The sequence below is a fragment of the Punica granatum genome, chromosome 6 (genome assembly GCF_007655135.1).
Source record: "Punica granatum isolate Tunisia-2019 chromosome 6, ASM765513v2, whole genome shotgun sequence".
Lineage (NCBI taxonomy): Eukaryota > Viridiplantae > Streptophyta > Magnoliopsida > Myrtales > Lythraceae > Punica > Punica granatum.
This window is the reverse complement of record NC_045132.1, coordinates 4432776-4455486: the sequence shown is the minus strand read 5'-3', so window position 1 is coordinate 4455486 and position 22711 is coordinate 4432776. Positions and strand designations below refer to the sequence as shown.

The window sequence follows — 22711 nt, the reverse complement described above, 5'->3', positions numbered from 1 at the left end:
GAAAAAAAAAACATTCAAGAGTCCTAAACGTAAAAGTTTGATCGAAATATGATAAGTTTTTGGCGTTTCGTTCACTTGATATTCAAAAATTTAATGAATTATAATTAATTTAATATCAAGTCGGATTGACTTTTAATTGTTTAAAACTTTTATAGTAATGGATTTCCTTAATTATTTAACGGAAACACTTGAATCAAAGCACGTCCAAACACATTAATTTTAAGAACATATAAATCACTACCTAAGATCATTTTAATTTTTCTTTTTTCTCGAGTGAGATAACGAGGCATCCTTCCGATGTCAGCTTGGCCTGGCCACGGGATACTTTCGTTGCCTGTGCTGCAGGTAACGTGGGTCCACTTGAAACACAATAATACCATATGTAGTTTCCTCTATATTTTTAGTTTAATTAATTAATTAACTAGTAATGAGTGTACAGAGCAGCACGAGCATGGCGAGAGATAGCTCTGTAGAAATGAGAAGGTGAGAGAGAGTGACAGAGAGGGGAGTGGGGAGTGGGGAGGAGAGAGAGACGACGACGATACTGTGAGCCAAAGAGGGGAAGAGAGAGAGAGAGAGAGAGAGAGAGAGAGCGAGAACCCATAAACAGAGCAAGACGAAGACGAAGACGAAGAAGAAGAACATTCAGAAGCTCCTCTCTCTCTCTCCCTCTCCGCAATGCAATGTCTGTTCCTGTTCCTCTCTGAAATCAATGCCTCTCTCTCTCTCTCTCTCTCTTCCTCTCTCTGTAGTTCTTGGCATTTCTTAGGGGAGGCGCATTAACAAGCAATAACTCCACCACTCACCTAACCGCTGAAAAAAAAAAAAAAGTGACCTTGAGATTCTCCACTGCATTTCCCTCAGTCTGCTCTGTTGCCATCCTCCTCAGCTTTTTGCTTTTTGATTCTTACACTGGCCCCCCACTTCACCCGGTCGCCGGAGTTACCGTGAATCACGGTGAGTTCCCGCCGCCGGAGCCGTACAATAGTTTCGGGCGCGGTTTTGGTTTTGAGCTGGCCGACAATTGGCCGCTTTCTGTTCTGAATCACTTCGTCCCTTTCTCTTTTCCCTTTCTACTCTTTTTGGGTTCAGCGTTGAAAAGCGGTCAACAGGCGTAACGGATAATCTTCCTATGCGGTGATTTGCGTTCCTGTTGATTACCGTTTCTCGCTCGTTGAAGCGTGGTTGTGGCTGACAAATGCAGGTGATGCTGTACGGTCGTCGTAGTAGTTGAGAAGATCTGGCCTCTGAGCTTTTGATCTGAAGAAATTCGGCTAATTCGGCTTCAGAGTTTCTGTGACTTCTCAATTGTCGGTTTTGAGATGGTGTAGGTTGATTTTGGTTAACTGGGAGTTTCCTAAGAGTGAATTTTTATCAAGGATGATTCGATCGAGCTGAATTTTGAGCAGTATTGTAAGCTGATTGTTTCTCGATTGTGGGTATTGAAAATGTCGACCTGGGAGCATTTTGGAGAGATTGCTAACATCGCCCAACTCGCCGGAGTTGATGCCATTCGGTTGATTGGGATGATTGTGCAAGCGGCACACACGGCCCGGATGCACAAGAAGAACTGCAGGCAGTTTGCGCAGCACTTGAAGCTGATCGGGAACTTGTTGGAGTCGCTCAGGATCTCCGAGCTTAAGAAGTACCCTGAGACACGGGAGCCTCTGGAGCAGCTCGAGGATGCTCTTAGGAGGTCTTATATTTTGGTTAATAGCTGCCAGGACAGGAGTTATCTCTATTTGCTTGCTATGGGGTGGAACATTGTTTATCAGTTCAGGAGGGCTCAGAATGAGATCGATCGTTACCTGAAGCTTGTGCCTCTCATCACTCTCGTGGACAATGCTCGAGTTAGGGTATGTTTCTTCTTTCTCTAGAGCCGGTTGGTGAAGATTCTCATAGTCACCAGAACAGTTCTATCATGCTATGTATCCTTATTTGCTTCCCATGATTCATATTTTTCTTGGTGTGAGTCTGATCATCTTTGAATTCCATTGCTTCCGTATGTTTCTCCATGAATTTGCCTGCAAAATTTTAAATTTATCGTCGAAAACAATAAATAAGTCTTCCCATTCCTTTGTGCCTCTCATCACTCTCGTGGACAATGCTCGAGTTAGGGTATGTTTCTTCTTTCTCTAGAGCCGGTTGGTGAAGATTCTCATAGTCACCAGAACAGTTCTATCATGCTATGTATCCTTATTTGCTTCCCATGATTCATATTTTTCTTGGTGTGAGTCTGATCATCTTTGAATTCCATTGCTTCCGTATGTTTCTCCATGAATTTGCCTGCAAAATTTTAAATTTATCGTCGAAAACAATAAATAAGTCTTCCCATTCCTTTTCGCCCGGTTTAACAGGTGCTGAAGCATCACCATAAATGATAATTCTTTTGGATCATGTAACGCGACAGTTTCGTCTGTTTGTGCACCCAATTAAGTTCCTGTGATTGAAGAGCAATAAAATGATGGTTTAGTTGGCATTACAGCTAGTGAAGTTTTGGTATAACCTCTGTTGATGTTGACAGCATAACTGATGAAAGGGGTGAATGAGCTGCTTAGCATTATGGGAATATGACCTCTGTTGGAATTTCTTTTCTGTCCTATATTAGTTGAGCAATGGACAGTTTTAAAAGTAAATGGCAGAACTATCAGCTTATATGCCAGATAATCTAAGCATCGGCTATTTGATCTTGGGGTGCTAGAAAAAGAGTGTGATAGAAATGGTTACCGTGTCCTAGATTAAGTGTGGAATTTTTAACCAGGGTAAATGCATAAATTTAGAAATCTTTGGCAGAAACATCAGGCTATAAACCAGAGATTCTACACAGTTTTTCAATCAGGTCATGGTTGGTTCAAATGCTTTCAGTAAAATGAGCTGGAGCAGAAGCATGTGGAGAAAAGTAAAACTTCTGTGGGATTTCAGCTTGTTATTCACTTTGGAAACTTTATGCATGACTTTCTGGTCTCTGGAAATGCACGAAACTAGGCCTAGGGGCCTCACTTGTAACCGAAAACAAATGCCAGAAACTTAGTGGATATTTGACCTTTCATTCTCTAGGACAGGTGTTAAAAGAGTATGTCATCCTCATTTACAACAATAACTAAATACTATTCCAGGCTAGAGATTGAAATCTCTCTGGCCATGGGAACATATTTGATGAGCTCTTGCTCTTTGATCTATGGACTGAAGGTACAAACAGAGGAAGTTTCACCACATTGCAGCATTGAACTTTGTTCTTGTTTTATTCTGATTATCTAATTTTAGATGTCGATTAGTGTACTTAAGTCTGTATCATATTGTTCTTCATTGACAAACCTACTCGTTTTTAAAGCGAACTGGAATCAAATTATCAATTTTCTTCTGTAAATACACAGGAGAGACTGGAAGTCATTGAGAGGGATCAACGTGAATACACGTTGGATGATGAAGATCAGAAGGTGCAAAGTCTAATCTTAAATCCAGAACCCACCAAAAATGAGACTATCGCATTGAAAAAGACTCTATCCTGCTCCTACCCAAATATGTGTTTCAATGAGGCTCTGAAGAAGGAAAATGAGAAGCTTCAGTTGGAACTGCAGCGGTCACAATCTAATTTGGATGTGAGTCAGTGCGAAGTAATTCAGCGTTTAATTGATGTTACAGAAACTGTTGCCGCAAATGCAGTTGCAGAGAAAAGTTCGCCAGTTAAGGAATCCAAGAAAACGGAGAAGAGACATTCAGATTCTAGCTACGAAAAAGAGCATAGCTTTCATGAAACCTCCCCTAAAAAAAGTGCTTCTCAGAAAACTTCAAGGTCAGTATTCTATGAACTTCAGTCTGCTCTGTTTCTTAACTTTGACATCTCTTCCAGTAATTTTATTTTAGAAGACGCTCTTTTTTATTCTAAATTGATGTTCTTCCAGACTCACTCAAGTTTGCATTTGAGCTCTGTCGTTTATGATCATCGACAGCCTGTTGAACCCTGTGGTTTGATATCCTTATCACTCAACATTAACTATGAGCTGATTAAGGTTTTTGTCCTATGATGTCTTGAAGACTACACCATAGGGATAACTTTAATGGTGCCTCTCGTCGTTCCAAGCTTAATAGAGTTGGAATATATAGCCTGTGTGTAAAAGTTTAATTTTTTTATATACTTCTACATTCTTGTCACTATTCAGTGCTGTACACTGTAACATTAGATTCAGCTCTACTACTGTAGTATTAATGCTATTCACAATTTAGAATCTGATATAACATTTTACTGGTACAGAAACACTTCGTCAGTGTCATCAAACCATGAACTGTTGTCTAAGAAAGGTTCGTATGGACATGATGAATGGCACACTGATCTGCTTGGTTGCTGCTCAGAGCCTCTTCTGTGTAAGTTCCTTCTCCCCGTTTTAGCAATTTTATTTGGTCACATATTCCGTCCTAGATATGACTTGGTCTTCCACTCTGCAGGTCTGAAGACATTTTTCTATCCATGCGGCACATTTTCAAGGATAGCTACTGTGGCAACTAATAGGCATATGTGTAAGCAAATTCCCATATTTTTTCTTCTCATATATATAATTAGCTTTGGTGTTCTTGGTGTTTTTGCATCAAGTAGAGCCAAAACTAGAAAGTTAAATTCACAATTTTATATCCACATCTTCTAATTTTGCTGGTTGTAGTGCTGCTTTTTTTATTTATTATTTTTATGAAAGTTGTGCTCTATTAGGCTGTATGCTACATTTAACTAAAAGCTGGCTAAGCCGGTGCACAGAACATGTTTATTTCTTTTCATGTGATACGTAGTACAGTTTGTTTTGTTATAATGCAAAACAATGAATTCCCGGATTATGAGTAATCCTATTCAAGGATCTTGAAGTGAAAATTGAAATGAATTTTGACAGAAAATTTGTGCCAAAAAAAAACAGTATTTTTCACAAAAATATGATTGCTAGACTGTAAATATCATATATTTTCCGAAGATCTGAAAGTATTTAATGGCTTGGTAGAACTTTGAAGTTCCGTTTTTTGGAACTTTTAATGGATGCTTACAGAAAAATTTTGACATGTTGATCAGCTTCGGCAGAAGCATGTAACGAGTTGATGGCATATTCGTTAATATTGTCCTGCTGCTGCTACACATGCTGTGTCAGAAGAAAGCTCCGCGGGACATTAAACATTGCGGTAATTTTCCCGACTAGCTGCATGAGTGCCTTGATAAAACCACTGTGTCACGTGTCTGCTACTGTTTCCCCTTCCTTATCCAAGTTTTGGTGGAAATTGCAGAAAAAAGAAAATTGAATAGATTTTCTTAAAATTGGAACATAGTTTTCCTGGTAGACCTAATGTTTTCCATTGGCCTACTGTTTTCTTCCAAACAGACTGGAACTAAATTACATCAAATGAATGGCTTCAGTAAGATGCCATTCTACCAGCAGAACCCCAGTCTGCTGCAGCTCCACAAATGTTCTCCTTAGAGACACCGAAGTTTTCCGACTTTTCTCGAGTTTAATAATGTTTTTCTTTAGACATATTTTTTTTGGTTAATTAGACTAATGGAGTGACCATTCCTTTGCCTGTTGGCTGGATGTTTGTTGCATCAACTTGGCATTGAGCCTTCTCCGGACATTCGGGCTCTCCAATTTAGCATGCGAAACAGAATATGGGCACAGAATATAAACATGATATAGATTCTACACTCGATATATGGCAGGGAGGTTGTTTCGATGATTTTCTCTCCCATCTGATGTGTTGCTGCTGTGCCCTTGTTCAAGAATGGAGAGAAGTGGAGATCCGTGGAGTTTACGGTATGTCAATTGTCCTTGGGTCCAAAATAATCCGCTTTCATTTATAGGATCAAGCCAGCCGGACATCATAGCCTTAGTCTTTGAAAATCAAGAAATTAGCATGAAACATTAGTGTGCCTTCCGACCTCACCTTACATCATTTTGATCAATGGCCTCGTTAAAGCTTTGTGTGGCTCTTCTAATGGAGCACATACCTGTGTTTTACTGCACGGATTTCTTGGTATATAAAATGAAATGAGTGTGTTTTTTTTTTTTCTGAAATGAAATATAAAACTGATGTGCAGGTGCTGAGAAGACGAAGATAAGCCCTCCACCATCCCAATACATGGAACCATGAACCAAGACCGAGTTATTCACACGTCTGTAAATTCGACTACTCGATAGTGGTGTAATATACAGGTGATTTCTAGTCGTGACTGCCATTTGAAGTTCCTTTCATTCTCTTACTACTGAAAATTTAGTTTGGTTGTAAAGCACTTGGAAACAACTTGTTTTTCTCGATGCACTGGACTCCCTCGGCTTTTAACAGCATAGTGCTACAGTTTGTTACTGCTCACCAGTGGGTGAACTTGATTTTTAGCTATTGTTACATTGATAGCGGCAGAACGTAGTAAATTGATGCACTAAACAATCCGATTCCACGTTGAATGGTATTGACTCTGAGCTTTAGCACGATTTGAAGACCCCTCTTTATGTCCCAGGGCTTCGCATAGAGGATCCCATATTGGAGTTGGAATCCGAGTAGCCAATTTCTGTTCCTAAAGGGATATGGATAGGCCCATGTTTGAGAATCGAGCTCGGAACGTTTTCTCTTGCTCGAAGTCGACTTTCACTGTTGGCAATTATGATTCGATTGGCTACCTTTCTCACCTCCCTCATCATGATTATTCAACTAAAATTAAATCAAAACAATTCCGGCATTGTTCTTTCAACATAAAAAAATTTCTTGAATAATGTTTGATAACGAAGTTCATAATTATCGTACAAATTCATGTGACACTGGTCACGGACTAATAATTCCATTCATTTTGTACGAACTATATTTATGCTTTCATAAAGACACGTGTCGATGTCGAGAAAACCCAATTTATTCGAAGGATGATTGGACGAGTCAAGGATGAATTCCTCTGCACAGTACACATCTACTCTATTTTACCGCCATTGAATTAATTCAATTTTTTCTAGCTCAAAGTTAATGTGAAACTATACTTAATTTTTAAGCTAATCTACGCGCATGCGCAAACTACAAAATCTTTAGGGTGATTGAAAATTGAATGGTTCGACAAGGAAGAAACATTAATTCATTTGAATTCTTCAAAATGAATTGAATTCTCGCAATCATCAAAATAAAAAAAAAATCCAAACGACCGTAACTGATTATACAATTCAATTAATTTGTTTCGATTCTTGATACAAAGGTGATTTGTCCTTTTTTTATTGTACGTTTATCAAGTTACTTTTGAAGATCATTTGTTAATTGAAGTGATGGAATCAAATGTTAACATTTCTTCACTTGATTCAAGTGTTTGGCCAACTTATGTGAACGGGCATTCCGATATGATGGGATAGTATATACTCTTCAATTTCAGGATCTTTTGATCTATGCGATCATTTGGATCGCGTGTTAAGAATGGTTATGCAAAAATGGGTTACTTAGGGTTATTATACAAATTTGTATTACAATTAATTAGGGTAAATTGCTTCACGTTTCCCAATCTTTGCCTTTTTTCTTAATTTTATCCCGGTATAAGAAAATGACACGAGGTATTCCAACGTTTGGGATAACTTTTCAAATCTATCCTACCGTCAACAATCCATCCATTTTAGACAGAAAATCTAACGTGACGCGTTACGGTGCTGACATGGCAATAAGTGGGCCCCTCCTATATTGGTTGAGTTGAAGAATTCATCGTCCCAACTTCGAGCTAACCGTTCTCATCACTCGGACTACCAATTCTGTCCACGGAAAGCTCATATATAGGACTACGGTTTGGAAGCAGGTTTTGAGTCAAAAAGCAAAGAAATAAGCTAGAAAACTACTGTTGAAATCCGATTTTTATCACACAAGTCATAAATTTTGCAAAGCTATATTTCTCAAACCGTATAAAAAAATTACGACCGTCAATTTCTGTAGCTTCCTTGTGACATGAGGAATCTGATCACGTAAATTTTTCAGACAAAATGATTCTAACGGAATTCGCCATTAATAAAGAGTTTATCATGCCAAATTTGAGCTTACAATTTTCATCGCTCATGCCACCAATTTGCAAGTTCTTGGATGCCACATAAAGCTCCTATGCAGGATTACAACTTAGAAGCAAGTTTTGAGTAAAAAAGCAAAGAAATGAGCTAGAATATTGGTGTTAAATTTCGGTTTTCATCACACAAGATAGAAGCTTTGGAAAGCTATATCTTTCAAATCGTACAACAAAATTACAAGTCGTCAATTGATGTAGCTTCCTTGCAACATGAGAAATATGACCATGTAAATTTTTTGGACAAAAAATAAGTCTAATGGAATTCGCCATTAGAGATAGAAAACTCGAGAAGTCGTTTATCGCAAATTCTACTTGAATAATTTTTAGTCCAAAAATTTAACCTGGTGAGATTTCTCGTATCGCAAGGAAACTATAGAAATTTGCGACTTGTAATTTTGTCATACAGTTTTAGAAATATGGCTTGATAAAGTTTTTGCCTCATGTGATGAAAACCAAATTTTAATGGCAATTTTCTATCTCGTTTCTTTGCTTTTTGACTCGAAACTTGCTTCTAAACCGTAGTTCTATGCATGAGCTTTCGTAGCATCTAAGAACTCCCAAGTTGGTGGCCCAATCGATGATAATGGTGTCAGCCTTGCAACTCACTTGGAGTAGAAATTGAGAGGGAAAGCGGTGAGAATAAAAGAAAAGAAAAGGAGAGAATGTAAGAGAGTGAAGTTTGTTATTTTGAAGATAATATTTTCAGAATACAGAGATGAGGACATATATTCTTCTATCCCTCCGTTCCCATTACTGCACTCATGAAGCTAACGTGAGCTAAAAGTCTCACACCCCTATCAAAACTGACCTCATGCGCTGACACTAGGAATTCCGATACATGGGCTAGATTATTGCTAATGTGGGTTGGGCCTCTTCAGGCTACCACAAATCGTCAGCTCGAAGTTGGCCCGATAAACTCTTCAACTCAACCAACATAGGAAGGGCCCACACACTGCCACGTACCACGTTAGATTTTCCATCCAGAATGGATGGAATGTTGACGGTATGATAGATTTGAGACGTTACCCTATGCATTGGGATGCCTCGTGTCATTTTCGTAGACTGAAATAAAATTGAGAAAAAAGGCAAAGATTCGGATACATGAAGCAATTTAGCTTAATTTTTCATAACAAATCTCTCCATAATTTTTTATGACCCCGCCATATATTATGGAATAAGCTTCACCCTTTGCCTCAAGAAATAGTTCAAATTCATTGTTTGTATAATGTAATAAAGCTCAGCGGACTTTGCGGTATTACATCATCATACATATGGGATTAACTCGTGTCGTAATCGTTAGAGGAATTCCGTAATTTTCTTTCTTATCTTTTTAGTTGTTAATTTCGTATGGGAAATTAACAATAAACATATATTACTTTTCAATATCATAATCCCGTATCTACTTATTATATAAGATAAGTCTTAAGACTCAACTGGCGACGGCGGATCGAGTGATTGGTGGTGGCGATGATGGTGGTTGTTCGGGGTTAGCCGTGGTGGAGCTCTGACTAAAGCTTGAAATATAGAAAGAAGCGTATTGTGTAAGCAGCTGTGAGAGGAGGAAAGAGAGTGATTGTTAGGAAATCCTTATAGTTCGTTAGGCCTGCTTATGGTGAGGGCCTATTTATGTATGTGCACATCACAATCATTAAGAACTGCTTTCTTTATTCCCTTTAATGTCGGTCGATACTTGGAAGCTAAGGCAAAACCGTACGTCGAATTGGAACTGCTGGATTGAGGACTAAGTTAGGCCCTGTTTGATTTTAGGGTGTTATTTTAGAATCACAATTCTAACTTAACTTTATCAACTACAAAACAAAATAACTCATACAAAGTCAAAGAGTGGGTATCATTTATACTACTTTTTTCCACAACATAACTCATACAAAGTCAAAGGGTGGACCCCATTTATATCACTCTTTTTCAAAATCAAAATCTGATTTTAAAATCCTACTGTGAAATCAAACGCAACCTTAGTATGGAGATTGCGTGCGTGCTTTGCAGGACAAGTACATATCAAAAAACAAAAATATTCGACGTACGTATTTTAGGACACAAGTATGTACCGTAAAGTTTATTTCCTGATTTAGAATTACTACAATTACTGTATTTCCTAATTTGGCAAAACTGTTTGTCGGTCCTATGAACTGATCTTATCCAAATATTCATATATATAAATATACCTAAGCCACTGAAGGTAGCTATCTTAGAGGACTAACTGCTACAAGCCATCCACTGCAATAACAACAATCACAGTTGACGGAAGGGTCAAGCTGGTCGTGTTCGGTCACAGCCTACTCTACTCGATACGGGTTTTAACGCGGTGGAGATGGCGGAGGATAGAGCTGGTAAAAGCAGGCAGTCGGGCAAGGGCCAAAGAAAGATGGAGATGAGATAGATAACAAGCAAAAGCGAGAGGTCACATTCAGCAAGCGTCGCAAGGGCTTTTCAGCAAGGCTACCGAGCTCTCGCTTCTATGCGGGGCGGAGGTTGCCATCATTACCTACTCCCCACATGGCAACCGGCCCTATGTGTTTGGCTATCCCTCTGTTGACGCGACCATCCACCGCTTTGCCGGAGTGGCCCAAGCCACCAACACTACCGGGGCCTTTGGCAATCCATCCGGGGACGATCGCCTGAATGAATACCGGCACCAGTATAGTGATTTAGTCTTGCAGCTTGAAGAGGCCAGGAAGCGGCAAAAGCTCGGCCAGGGACCGCGGTGGTGGGAGGGTCCGACAGAAGACCAGGATGTGGAGGATCTCAAGCGCTATATTGAGTGCATGGAGAAGCTGACGGAGAAGGCCGGACAGAGGCTGGAAGAGCTGAGGAGCACTGCCGTTGCTGCTCCAATTTCAGCGACGACTTGTAGTAGTGACAGCGTGGTGGTGGATCTTCGAAAGAAGGCGGGTTTTCATGGGGATAGACACGATTGAATTGATCGCGTGGGAGAGGGAAGTCGGAGCCCGACCATGTTGATGATCCATATCAATCAACACCATGTCAGCTGAATAGTTCAAATAGATCTTTATTTAGAAATATTATGGATACTCTGGAATGTATAAATGTATAATAGGGAAACTTGAATGTTTGCTATCTTTGCTAGTTGATGTATTTGGTAGTCTTAGATATTGGCCTAGAATAATTTTCGGTTTCCTCTTTTGTGTAACACCGGACATACTATTTATCTGTTCTTCGACATAATGAAAAGTTAAGTTGGACCATTCCAATCTTCACATGGTATCAGAGCCCGGGTTACGCGTATGCGCACCTACGTGCGTGTACTACCATTTATCAGCTTGAGCTTTTAAGTGGAAATGGGTCTAAGCCCGTATAAGCCCAGTGAAAATTTAACATAGTATCAGAGCGCTGACGCTCTTGGACCAATTGAAATTTTTCAGACGACAAAATGTCTGATGTGAGTGATGATGAGAAGAGCCCGAGAAGGGATATTGGCTCATCGAAGGGAAAGAAGGCAGGGGATGGCTCTAGGAGGAGCGTGGACGTCCCGCCTGTTTATCACCTTACTTCCTCAGACAACACGGGAACACAGGTGATTGCATGTATCCTTAATGAAGATAATTACTTGGCATGGTCACGAGCGATGTTAATTGTTCTTCGGGCAAGGAACAAATTACCATTCATTGATGGTTCTCTGGAGAAAACGGAAGAAGAGGATCCTTTGAGAGAAAGGTGGGAGAGATGCAATTCTACACTTCTAGCATGGATTTTCAATACGATGGAAGAACGGCTCCAAGCCACAGTAGCGTATGCAATAGATGCTAAGGGCCTATGGGACGACCTCAAGGAAAGGTATTCCGAGGGCAATCAGTCCCGTGTTTTTCAAATTAAGACCGAGATTTGTCTATTGAGGCAGGAGGGCATGAGCGTTTGGGACTATTACGGGAAATTGAAGCTCCTATGGGACGAGCTGGAGTTTTACCTCGAGTACCCCAGTTGTAGCTGCGGAGCAAGAGCTACGATCATGGCGCAACGGGAGATGGAGAAGACGTACCAGTTCCTCATGGGTTTGACCTCCGAGTTCAACACGATTCGGTCCACAATACTCAGTATCGAGCCGATGCTGAGCCTAAATAAAGTCTAAAACACGGTGGCGAACGAAGAACGGCAGAAAATTGTCGCTCGGGCTTGCGATTCGGTTCCTAAGGCAGCGGTATTTCTCGCTAAGGGAGAAACGAATGACAACAGTGCAGGAAAAGCACTGGGAAATAACTTGGAGATGATTAACAGTGTGGGGAGGACAGTCTACACTAATTGTGGGAAGTTGGGCCATCTGAAGAGTTCATGTTGGGCCCTGATAGGCTACCCATCTTGGCATTCAAAGTCCAAGACAGCTGCAGGAAGAGGGCCTGGACAGGGGCAAGCAAAACAGTTCGGCGGATTGCGAGGAAAGGCCCAATATCAGCGAGGCCCAGACCGGGCGAACATGGCACAGGCCGGTCAACAGAGTAGGTCACGGGCCGAACAATTGGAGGTCCTTCCCGATGAACAGTTCCAGAAATTATTAACCATACTTGCGCAGGATGCCATAGACCCTAATCGGCTTGTCAGTAATAAATTTAATTTTGCAATTTTGCAAAGTGATTGGATTCTGGACACAGGAGGTTCGAGGCACATGACGGGTGCCTTGAGAATTTTTCGACATCACTTCCGATTAAGGGCAGTGCACCAGTTCATATACCTAACGGGGGCGTGATAAAAGCCACTCGAATAGGAAGTGTGAAGATTGCAAATTCTATTGAGATTACTAATGTGCTATATGTGTCCACTTTCAATTGCAATTTAATTTCTATTGCCCAATTACCTGAGGAGATGAATTGCTACGTGACTTTTTGCACCAATTTATGTGTGATTCAAGACCGCACCTCGAGGAGGACGCTTGGAGTGGATGAACTTCAAGGGGGGGTCTATTATCTAAGGCAAGTGGCTATCGTTGCACAAACGTGTTAGGCAGTTCTTGAGGGATCCTCGGACATCTAGTACCAGAGGCTTGGTCATCCGCCCCACACAATAAAATTAAACGGTATTGATATGACTTTAGAAGATAGAAGTAATAAGGAGTGTGATATATGCCTTAGAGCGAAACAGATATGCTCTCAATTTCATTCGAGTATGAATAAAGATGAGTATCCATTCCAGTTGATACATTGTGATTTGTGGGGACCGTATAAAATTAAAGCCAGTTGTGGGGCTAATTATTTCCTGACTATTGTTGACGACTTTAGTCGAAGTGTGTGGTTATATCTGCTGCGAGAAAAATCTGAAGCTCGGCGATTTATCATTGATTTCTATAACCTGATTAAGAATTAATTTGATCACACGATTAAAGTCCTGAGAAGTGATAATGGGATGGAATTTTTGTCAAGGGAGCTACAAGATTTTTTCTCTTCACATGGAAATATACATCAGACATCCTGTACAGATACGCCACAACAGAATGGTCGGGTTGAAAGGAAGCATCGACATATTCTCAACGTTGCACGAGCACTTATGTTTTAGGCTTCGTTACCGACACGGTTTTGGGGAGAATGTGTGTTGACAACAGTCCATCTGATAAATATCACCCCGACGTCTCTGCTCAACAACAAAATTCCATATGAGGTACTTTTCGGCAAGTCACCCAATTACTCGAATTTACGAGTCTTTGGGTCACTATGTTATGCTCATTCCCGGACCAAGGATAAATTCGAACCAGGTCACGAAAATGTATTTTTATTGAATATCCCCATGCAAAAAAGGGTTGGAGACTTTATGACTTGAAGAGCAGACAAATGTTCGTGTCAAGGGATGTTCGATTTTGCGAAACAATATTTCCTTTTGTCGTAGAGAATGAAGAACCACAATAGCCGAAGCAAGGAAGCCCATTATTTACGGCTGGGTCTCCATCCATAACCATTCTGGACCAAGTCGGCCTGAACAAAATAATCACAGTCCAGCAAAGCATGGGCCGAGACAGCAAGAGTCGAGCCCAAAAACTGGAAGGTGGCAGTCCAGCCCAAGTCGGGCCAAAGCAAGTGGAGAAAGGCCCAAAGGCAATAAGGGGCCTGGTCTGAATTCACGGGCTATAAAAGATGTACAAGCAAAGAAATGAGTGGGCCAGACTTCGGGAGTAAGAGGGAGCAGGCCTGGAGCTGTCCAAATAAAGAAGCAAGCAGGTCGGACTTCAACATTGAGGGGGAGCAGGCTTGAGAGAACGGAAAGTGGCCCAGATGGCCCTAGAAAATTGGGCGAATTTTTTGAAGATTCGGAGACGGAATTAGAGGATTCGAATGACACGGAGTTAAATATGAATAAGGGGAATGTCTCACAAGAAGTGGCTTTGCGACGATCAGAACGAGTTTCTCGTCTACCCAAGCATTTAAAAGACTTCATTGTCCGCACTGCTTGCCACGAGACCCCCTCTCCTAGTCCATCCACCTCCTCGAACTCTTCAAGTATGTCCTACCCTATTCAACGATTTATCGATTATTTGAATATCTCTAAATATCACAAAGTATTTCAAGTTGCCATTGACTCTGACAGAGAGCCCACAACTTATCGAGATGCCGTCCGGGATCGGAGATGGAGAATTGCAATGGCAGAAGAAATTCGGGCTCTTGAATTGAATAACACTTGGACGATTGAATAACTCTCCTCTGGCAAACGTCCCATTGGGTGCAAGTTGGTATATAAGGTGAAGTGCAGGGCCGATGGAAGTGTAGAACGGTATAAGGCACGATTAGTTGCAAATGGCTTCACGCAGGTGGAAGGAGTTGACTATCATGAGACTTTTGCACCAGTAGCCAAACTAGTAACTGTGCGATGCTTATTGACAATTGCCGTAGCTAAGGGGTGGCAGATTCACCAAATGAATGTCAATAACGCCTTTTTGCACGGGGATCTAAACGAGGAAGTTTACATGGAAATACCCTCGGGTTTTTCTACATTGAGGAATGGAAATGTGTGTAGGCTGCGCAAGTCTCTATATGGTCTGCGACAAGTATCGAGGAATTGGTTCTCGAAATTTGCTGTTGCTCTTCGGCAGTATGGATTTATGCAATCAGGTGCAGATCATTCCCTTTTTACTTTCACTCGAAGTGACGTATTCCTTGGCGTACTAGTTTATGTTGATGATTTAATTATAGTGGGCAATAGTTCTAGTCAATGTGACTCTTTCAAAGGTTATCTGGATAAATGCTTCCGCATAAAGGATTTGGGACCATTGAAATACTTCTTGGGCATTGAAGTCACCAAAATGGGCTCTGGACTTTTCCTAAATCAGAGAAAGTATGTTCTCCATATTTTGATTGAATGTGGCATGTTGGCATCGCGACCATCGCCTTTCCCCATGGAGCAACATCATCGACTGTCCACAAGTTCTAGTGACTTATTATTGGATCCTTCCAAGTACAGACGTATGATCGGGAGACTTATTTATTTGACCATCACCAGACCAGAGATCAGTTATTCTCTTCATATTCTAGCACAATTCATGCAGGAACCACGCCAGGACCATTGGGATGCTGCCATGCGAGTTCTTCGATACTTGAAATAATCTCCTGGTCAGAGAATTTTTCTACGGCCTACTTCTCTCAAGTTGGAAGCTTTTTGCGATTCAGATTGGGCAAGTTGCCTTTGACCCGTCGTTCTGTTACGGGTTATTTCATTATGCTTGGAGGCTGTCCGATTTCATGGAAAACGAAGAAACAAACAACAGTCTCACGCTCATCTGCTAAAGCAGAATATCGAGCAATGGCGGCAACGGTTAGTGAGGTCATTTGGCTGCGGAGTCTTCTTTCTGCTCTTGGGGTACATATGACTACATTGACTCAATTATTCTGCGACAACCAAGCCGCATTACACATTGCAGCTAATCATGTTTTTCACGAGTGAACAAAACATATTGAGATAGATTGTCATTTCGTTCAAGAACATCTCAAGTTTGGTGTCGTGGCTACCAACTATTTGCCTACAAGACTTCAATTAGCAGATATCTTCACAAAGGCATTGGGTCGTGACCGCTTCCGCTTCATTCTCTCCAAGTTGGGCATTTGCTATCTTTGCTTGTTGATGTATTTGGTAGTCTTAGATATTAGCCTAGAATAATTTTCGATTTCCTCTTTTATGAAACACTGGACATATTATTTATCTGTTCTTCGACATAATGAAAAGTTAAGTTGGACCATTCCAATCTTCACAAGAAATTAGAATACTTTTTTGCATTAATTTTTGCCAAAATTTACAGCTAACAGTTCAAACATTAACATATGTTTTCAATTCTAATTAGAAGAGACATTAGTATCCTTGTATTCATCATTTTGTAATTAGATTTTAAAATTTTAATTCTAACTTTAACTCTACTTACTATACAATAAAAATCAACTTTTCAAAGTAAAAAAAGTGGAGCCCATACATAAACCCACATACAATTCTATTATACTCAATTCAATTTTTAATACTAAATTCTCTCAACTATTCATTACTTTTTCACACTTTTTCTCATAATTCAACAATACAATCTTTACAACCCAATTAAAATCAAAACTCAACTCAACTCAACTCTAAAACCAAACACACTATTAAAATCAGATTCCCCGACTAAACGCAATCAGACAATCGTTTCTGCATCAAACATGATATGTGATACTACTCAGAGTTTAATTGGCTCGAGAGAATGCTCCAGTTTTGTAGTCCTCTATCGGTACCTCATAGGCAAGTGGGATCTCATCAAACTTTGTTAATAATCATACTTTATTTTTAATCACATCACGAGCTATCTGGCATATTGGTTGAGACTAATTTTAGCTCAAGTGTCGGTTTGGCTGTGGCCTTGGTCCTCATAAGTAAGTGCAGAACATCCATATTGACTCATTGGCACAAATAATCGATTCATAATGATTATATATATATATAATAATAATAATAATAATAATAATAATAATAACAAATTCCTTACATGTATTCTCACACGGTCACATATTCAAAAATACGAAACGGAGTTTTCTCGTGTTGTCACATTATCAACATCTATGCTAATGAAATTTTCTATTAGTTTATGATGAAGAAAATATTCTTACATAGATTACCTTTATATTCACAATATTTTCTTATTTACTATTAAAGAAATTGAATATATAGTGATATACAATATATTATTATATTCTAATTGAGTAGATGTCATTTTGTTGTGTATATATAGATATTATAATAGAGTATTTTAATAAAAAGGAAAGAAATATTCTTTTATTAATTATTAAGGAAATGATCTGCATATATATCTCATATCAAAATATTATATTATAAAAAAAATTTGAAATATGCACGATCTAATATTATTTACTAATTTTAGGTTAACAATGAAATAATTCATAAATGACATTTCCTATTACATTTTCTTTAACTCATATTATAAAATCCTATTAATTGTGTGGTAAATAATTACAAACATTGTGTTCTATTTTTTTTTGGTGGGTTAGTGTTCTGTTTCCTCCCCTCCAAGCTCCGTCTTCAGGTTCTTCTTTCCCGCTATACTTTATTATTGTCAAGTTCCCATTTACATGCAATTTTTCATTTTATTATGATCATTAATCATATGTTTACGTAAAAAAAAAATAGTTGAATAGTTTTTATTTTTTTTCTCTCTAAATTCACATAGTTGGATTAATATTGTTTGACAAACAATTCAATGTTTGAAGAGTCAATATTGAAAATAAGCTATATGATTATTTTATTAATGTAAATTTTTTTGTTAGAATTCTTTTGTTAATCATACTTTTCTTAGCTGATTAATATATATATCTTTTTATAAAAAAATCTAAATATAAAGAGATAATTTATTCGATTATTATGATTGTTATTTATATCATTGTTTAAGAATTATTTTCTCTATCATAATGGAAAATACAGTTTTTTAGATATATATTAGAATATTTTTATATTTTTTTAATCCCACGATGCGCGAGTTATCATCTAATTTTCTATATTCCTCCGCTTATCTTTCAATTCAACTCCTTAAATCCCAATTCTCCTTGTACCCCTCTCAGCCCTCAACTTCTAATTGCTCCAAACTTTCGGGCCTTCAGCGGGTGATATCTTATGCCGATGGAGCTCGACCGTGGCTAGTGATTCTTGATAAACATCAACCTTGATCATTTCAAGCCGAGCCAAATTCAAGCATATCCGACTCATTCACAACTCTCTTGCTGTTTACAGAAATTAAAACCGAGGCCGTCGATTAGCTAGTTTGTCGAATGGCAAAAATTTCTTATTGCTTGTGAACGAAAAAATCTACAATTTGAAAAGAGTTATCATTTAATGGACTGACCGAGTTTGAACATGAATCAGTGAAGACATATTGGACTTCGCAAACCATGTAATGTACATCAAAAGAAAAAAAAAACAGAGAGAAAAGATTGACGTAAATGATGAAACAAATATGAAATTATTCGCGTTACCAACGAATTATTTTATGCTTTAGTTACACTAATCATGAAAGCCCATGCAAATGCACGAAATATAACGTGATTCTTTTTTTTTGTCAGTTTTATTCTATGATCGTATGCATGTTTAAAATTATTATAAATTGTAATTTACAATCAATAAAAGTATATTATATATACAAGTATGTATATGATATTACTTGAATTTCACATATAAATATGTAAAATGTTATATCAAGATTGCCCCTACCCACAACCATATATTATCAAAAGACATATTTTATTTATTTTAATATTTTTACATGTATAAAACACATTAATATATAATTATTTTAATATTAATATATTGATTTTATTAGGCAATAATTTTAATTTATCTTAAATAAAATATATTCAAGAATATAAAAATTTATGCAGATAAGAATCTTCAAAAAAATGTTTCAAAAATATTCTATTATAATGATATTTTATCAAAAAAATATTAGTTCAATTTTTAAATATTCAAAATCCAAAAGAAAACTATACTAAATATCGTCCACATAATCATATACTATCAGAAAAAGTATATTATTATATAATATTTATTTATCTAATGTATAAATATATTAGTTTATATTTATTTCAATATTAATATTTAGAGCTATATGCACTTTGCCTCGCATTTATGAAGTGAGTTTGGATTTGCCTCCTCATCTTCAAATTTTAGCGTATTACCTTCTGACCTTGCCGTAAAATAAGCAAGCTACCCCTTCAAACAAATTCAGCCAAAAGAGTGCACATGCTACTAACATGCCAATCGATAAGGGGCAAAAATGTCACACTCTACTTAAAAAAAAAAAAACTAGAACAAGAAAAAAATTATTAAGGCGTGAAATTGTACAGCAACATTCCTACTGCAACTGGACTGTGAGTCAATTGTAAAACCCATATGTCTCCAGATCTTGTCGAAACCATGAAGCGGGTTGTGATGCTGATGGGAATAAAATTTTGTGCAGTTGAATTCTGAATCAGTGGACTATAGAACAATTAAATCTCATTTCTTAGTAGCTCTAGCAATTCATATGCGTCAGATAACTGAGAATGAGAACCATCTTCCGAATAATCTGAAACGGTCAATGGACAAACTCTGATAATTGGAGAGTAATTTCGTGCCCTAATAATTTCTTTCTTTTTGCAGATATTTTTATAATTAGAGTGTGACATTTTTTTCCCTTTATCGATTGGCATGTGCCCTCTTTTGGCTGAAATTTTGACCGTAATTTGGTTAAGGGGGCGTTTTACTCATTTTACGATAAGGCTGGGAGTACTCCGTAAAAATTTGAAGGTAAGGGGACAAATCCAAACTGACCTCATGGGTCAGGAACAAAGTGCATTTAACTGTAAATGACCTCGTAATTAAATATTTAGTTTCTATCTTAAACAAAAATAAATGAAGATAACAAAATCTTTCAAAAATATTTTGTTGCATCGATATCCTATAAAACAAATCATGTTCATTCAGTTTTCACAACTAACAAAATTGTGATTTGTTTAAACATTATGGAACTAAAAATATATGATAAAAAATTAGAAAAATATTTTGTTTTATTTGGATCTCATCATAAAATATTTTTTTTAAACTATCATTATTCATTTTTATTAAAAGTGATTCTAAAAATTAAAAATAAATAAAAAATAAAGATAATTTCATTCAGTGATCCTGATGTTTTGAGACCATCTTGCTCTCCACATCTATGCTTTATTATATTATATATAAAAAATAAATAGATAAACATATATAGATTCAATTATAATTTGAATATACATATATGTATATATTACGTGTAGGACTCTATTTATAACGTATGTTAGAATCTCCAATATGGTATTGGATGTTCTGAAGTCATATGACCGAGCCCATCATAACTCCACTTTATATAGATATAGATAGATGTAAATACAGATATGGATAGATAAGTTTCCAGAAATATTGATGTGGTTATCAATTTATTTTTAGATATAGATAGTAAATAGATATATAGATATCCCGAAAAACTGATGTGTTTATCAATTTATTCTTATGAAAATATACGTCCGCATTTTTAAGATTGGAAATCTATCTCTCTCAAAGATTTTCCCCTGAATTCCGTCGAGAGGGTTCTGAGAAAGGTTCACTTTTCCCATATCCGATTGTTGGGAGTTGCTTATAACAGAAAATTTATCCCAAAAATAAAAATATTTCCAATAAGATCGCAGTACACGTGTCAGATTTCGACTGGTGGTCGTAAGCCGACTTTGTATCCTCATTGGCAGGTCGCATTCTATAGAAAGACCTACCCCATGATCACAATCTTCCACCATAGCGAATTTACCTTAAAAAGGCAAATCAAATTTTCTACCATAGCGATTCGAGCTCTGTCGTCTATTCCGAAGATGTCATCTCCGAGGAAGATCATTTTAAAGAGCTCTGACGGCAAGACTTTCGAGGTGGATGAGGTGGTGGCGGTCATGTCCCAGACGATCAAGCACATGATCGAGGATGGCTGCGCTGAAAATGCGATCCCCCTCCCCAACGTCAGCAGCAAGGTCCTCGCCAAGGTGATTGAGTACAGCAAGAAGCACGTTGAGGCCAGCAGCAGCTCCGAGGACGTGCTCAAGGCTTGGGACGCCAACTTTGTCCAAGTTGATCAGGAGACCCTCTTCGATCTCACCATGGTGAGTGATCGTTTGATCCCGTCCGACGATCCACCTGTTTTTAACTGAAATTGTTTGGCCTATTATTACGAGGGTTTTTTTTTGTCAGGCTGCAAACTATCTGAGCATCCAGAGTCTGCTGGACCTAACATGCCAAACCGTGGCAGACATGATCAAGGGCAAGAGTACAGAAGAGATCCGCAGGATCTTCAACATTAAGAACGACTACTCGGCCGAGGAGGAGGCAGAGATTCGGCGAGAGAACCAGTGGGCCTTCGATGATGAACAGTCTTCTGATGAGATTATTTGATCTTTTACCACTTAGATTACACCAGAATAGGTCATTATACAATTTTGATATTACTTTTTTTCCGCGTGTAAAAACTCTTGATTGGTCCAACGAGGAAGGATCAGTAAGGTTCCTTTATGATGCAAACTCACGATCCATTAAGCATGTATTACTTCTTGGCTCATTCATTAATTTGCTAGAAGTATACTTATGCCTTTTTATCCATGGCGAGTTGGGAGTATCACCGATGAATTTGTTGATCTGAATTGTATTTCTTGAATGATCGGGAGATGAATGCTATATTTTATTGCCGGCGTAGAATTATTTTCGATTTCCTAACTCAACATTAATGTGAAATCTACTTAGATAAGATAAATTGTACATACATGTGCAATATTTCAAGATCTCCATTAGGGGTGGGACTAATTTTTCTTCCATCAATAACACAACAAAATATCTTTACGCGAACTGCAAATAAACTAGTGACTAGTGATTGCTGTATCGACAAATTGATTCCTTCTATGGAAGGACCTTTTAATTTGATTCGGTTAGAATTGATTCGTTCTGATTCATGATTCTTAATAACAACTCTTGTTAGAGTTTCCTTTTTATTTTTATTAGTACAGAGACACGTGCGTTGCACGTGTAAAATTTCTAATTAGTTTTTTAATGAAAAATCTTAATATAAAAATATAGCTGTAGTGCAACAAGATAATGATTTATGTAGTTTACGTAATAAAATGAAAAAGACATATGCAGAACTTCTTTGTATAAGGAAAACCATAATAGAATTCAAAAGTATGAATTATAACTTGGATATTTTGCTCTGGATTTTTTTTTTGTCTTATCATGGCCCATGAAGGATGGAAGATAAATGAGAGGAAAAGGCTTTAAAACGACGTATTGTTCCACTGACACTTCTTTTGAAATTGGGACTTTCTCTGACTATGCAAATTACCAAAATCCATATATAGATAAAAAAAAGGATCAATGATAAAGAATTAATGTACAGAAATTTAAGGATTTTAGAGGGTATAGTCATACAGAAACACAAATTTATAATTAGCTCTATCAGGCGGAACAAAAACATCTACATAAGCAATTCTAAGAAAGCAATTACTGTTACCTACAATATAAACAAAGTTAAAAATGAAAGAGTTCTCAAAGGTATTGCAACACCAGAGCCATTAATTTTTTTGTTAGAATCTACAAATGGTATAGCAAATTTCAACCAATTAAAAGCACGAGAGAACGACGTAAGAAGCAAATCAA

At 37.9% G+C, this 22711-nt stretch overlaps 3 protein-coding genes and 1 pseudogene across 5 annotated transcripts; all 4 read left to right on the top strand.

The window, feature by feature from the left end:
• Positions 1–468: 468 nt before the first annotated feature.
• Positions 469–6377, top strand: LOC116211191 (protein MID1-COMPLEMENTING ACTIVITY 1). 3 transcript variants are annotated; one of them, XM_031545448.1, is made up of 8 exons: positions 475–685; positions 1205–1856; positions 3375–3793; positions 4253–4362; positions 4444–4515; positions 5051–5157; positions 5687–5780; positions 6065–6377. In XM_031545448.1, the coding sequence occupies exons 2-8, from the start codon at positions 1449–1451 to the stop codon at positions 6115–6117; spliced, it is 1263 nt and encodes a 420-aa protein (XP_031401308.1). In that variant the 5' UTR covers positions 475–685; positions 1205–1448; the 3' UTR covers positions 6118–6377. The 3 variants fall into 3 exon arrangements, with proteins under 3 accessions (XP_031401309.1, XP_031401308.1, XP_031401307.1); XM_031545447.1 differs by having other exon boundaries at positions 477–957; XM_031545449.1 differs by lacking the exons at positions 5687–5780; positions 6065–6377 and adding an exon at positions 5355–5640 and having other exon boundaries at positions 469–957.
• A 2646-nt stretch (positions 6378–9023) lies between these two features.
• On the top strand, positions 9024–11154 carry LOC116212070 (annotated as a pseudogene).
• A 293-nt stretch (positions 11155–11447) lies between these two features.
• Positions 11448–12143, top strand: LOC116212069. The gene has a single exon (XM_031546660.1). It carries the CDS (start codon positions 11448–11450, stop codon positions 12141–12143), a length of 696 nt encoding a protein of 231 aa, XP_031402520.1.
• An 8699-nt stretch (positions 12144–20842) lies between these two features.
• LOC116211697 (SKP1-like protein 1A) lies at positions 20843–21703 on the top strand. Its single transcript, XM_031546175.1, has 2 exons — positions 20843–21171; positions 21260–21703. The coding sequence occupies exons 1-2, from the start codon at positions 20890–20892 to the stop codon at positions 21458–21460; spliced, it is 483 nt and encodes a 160-aa protein (XP_031402035.1). The 5' UTR covers positions 20843–20889; the 3' UTR covers positions 21461–21703.
• The last annotated feature ends 1008 nt before the right edge of the window (positions 21704–22711 follow it).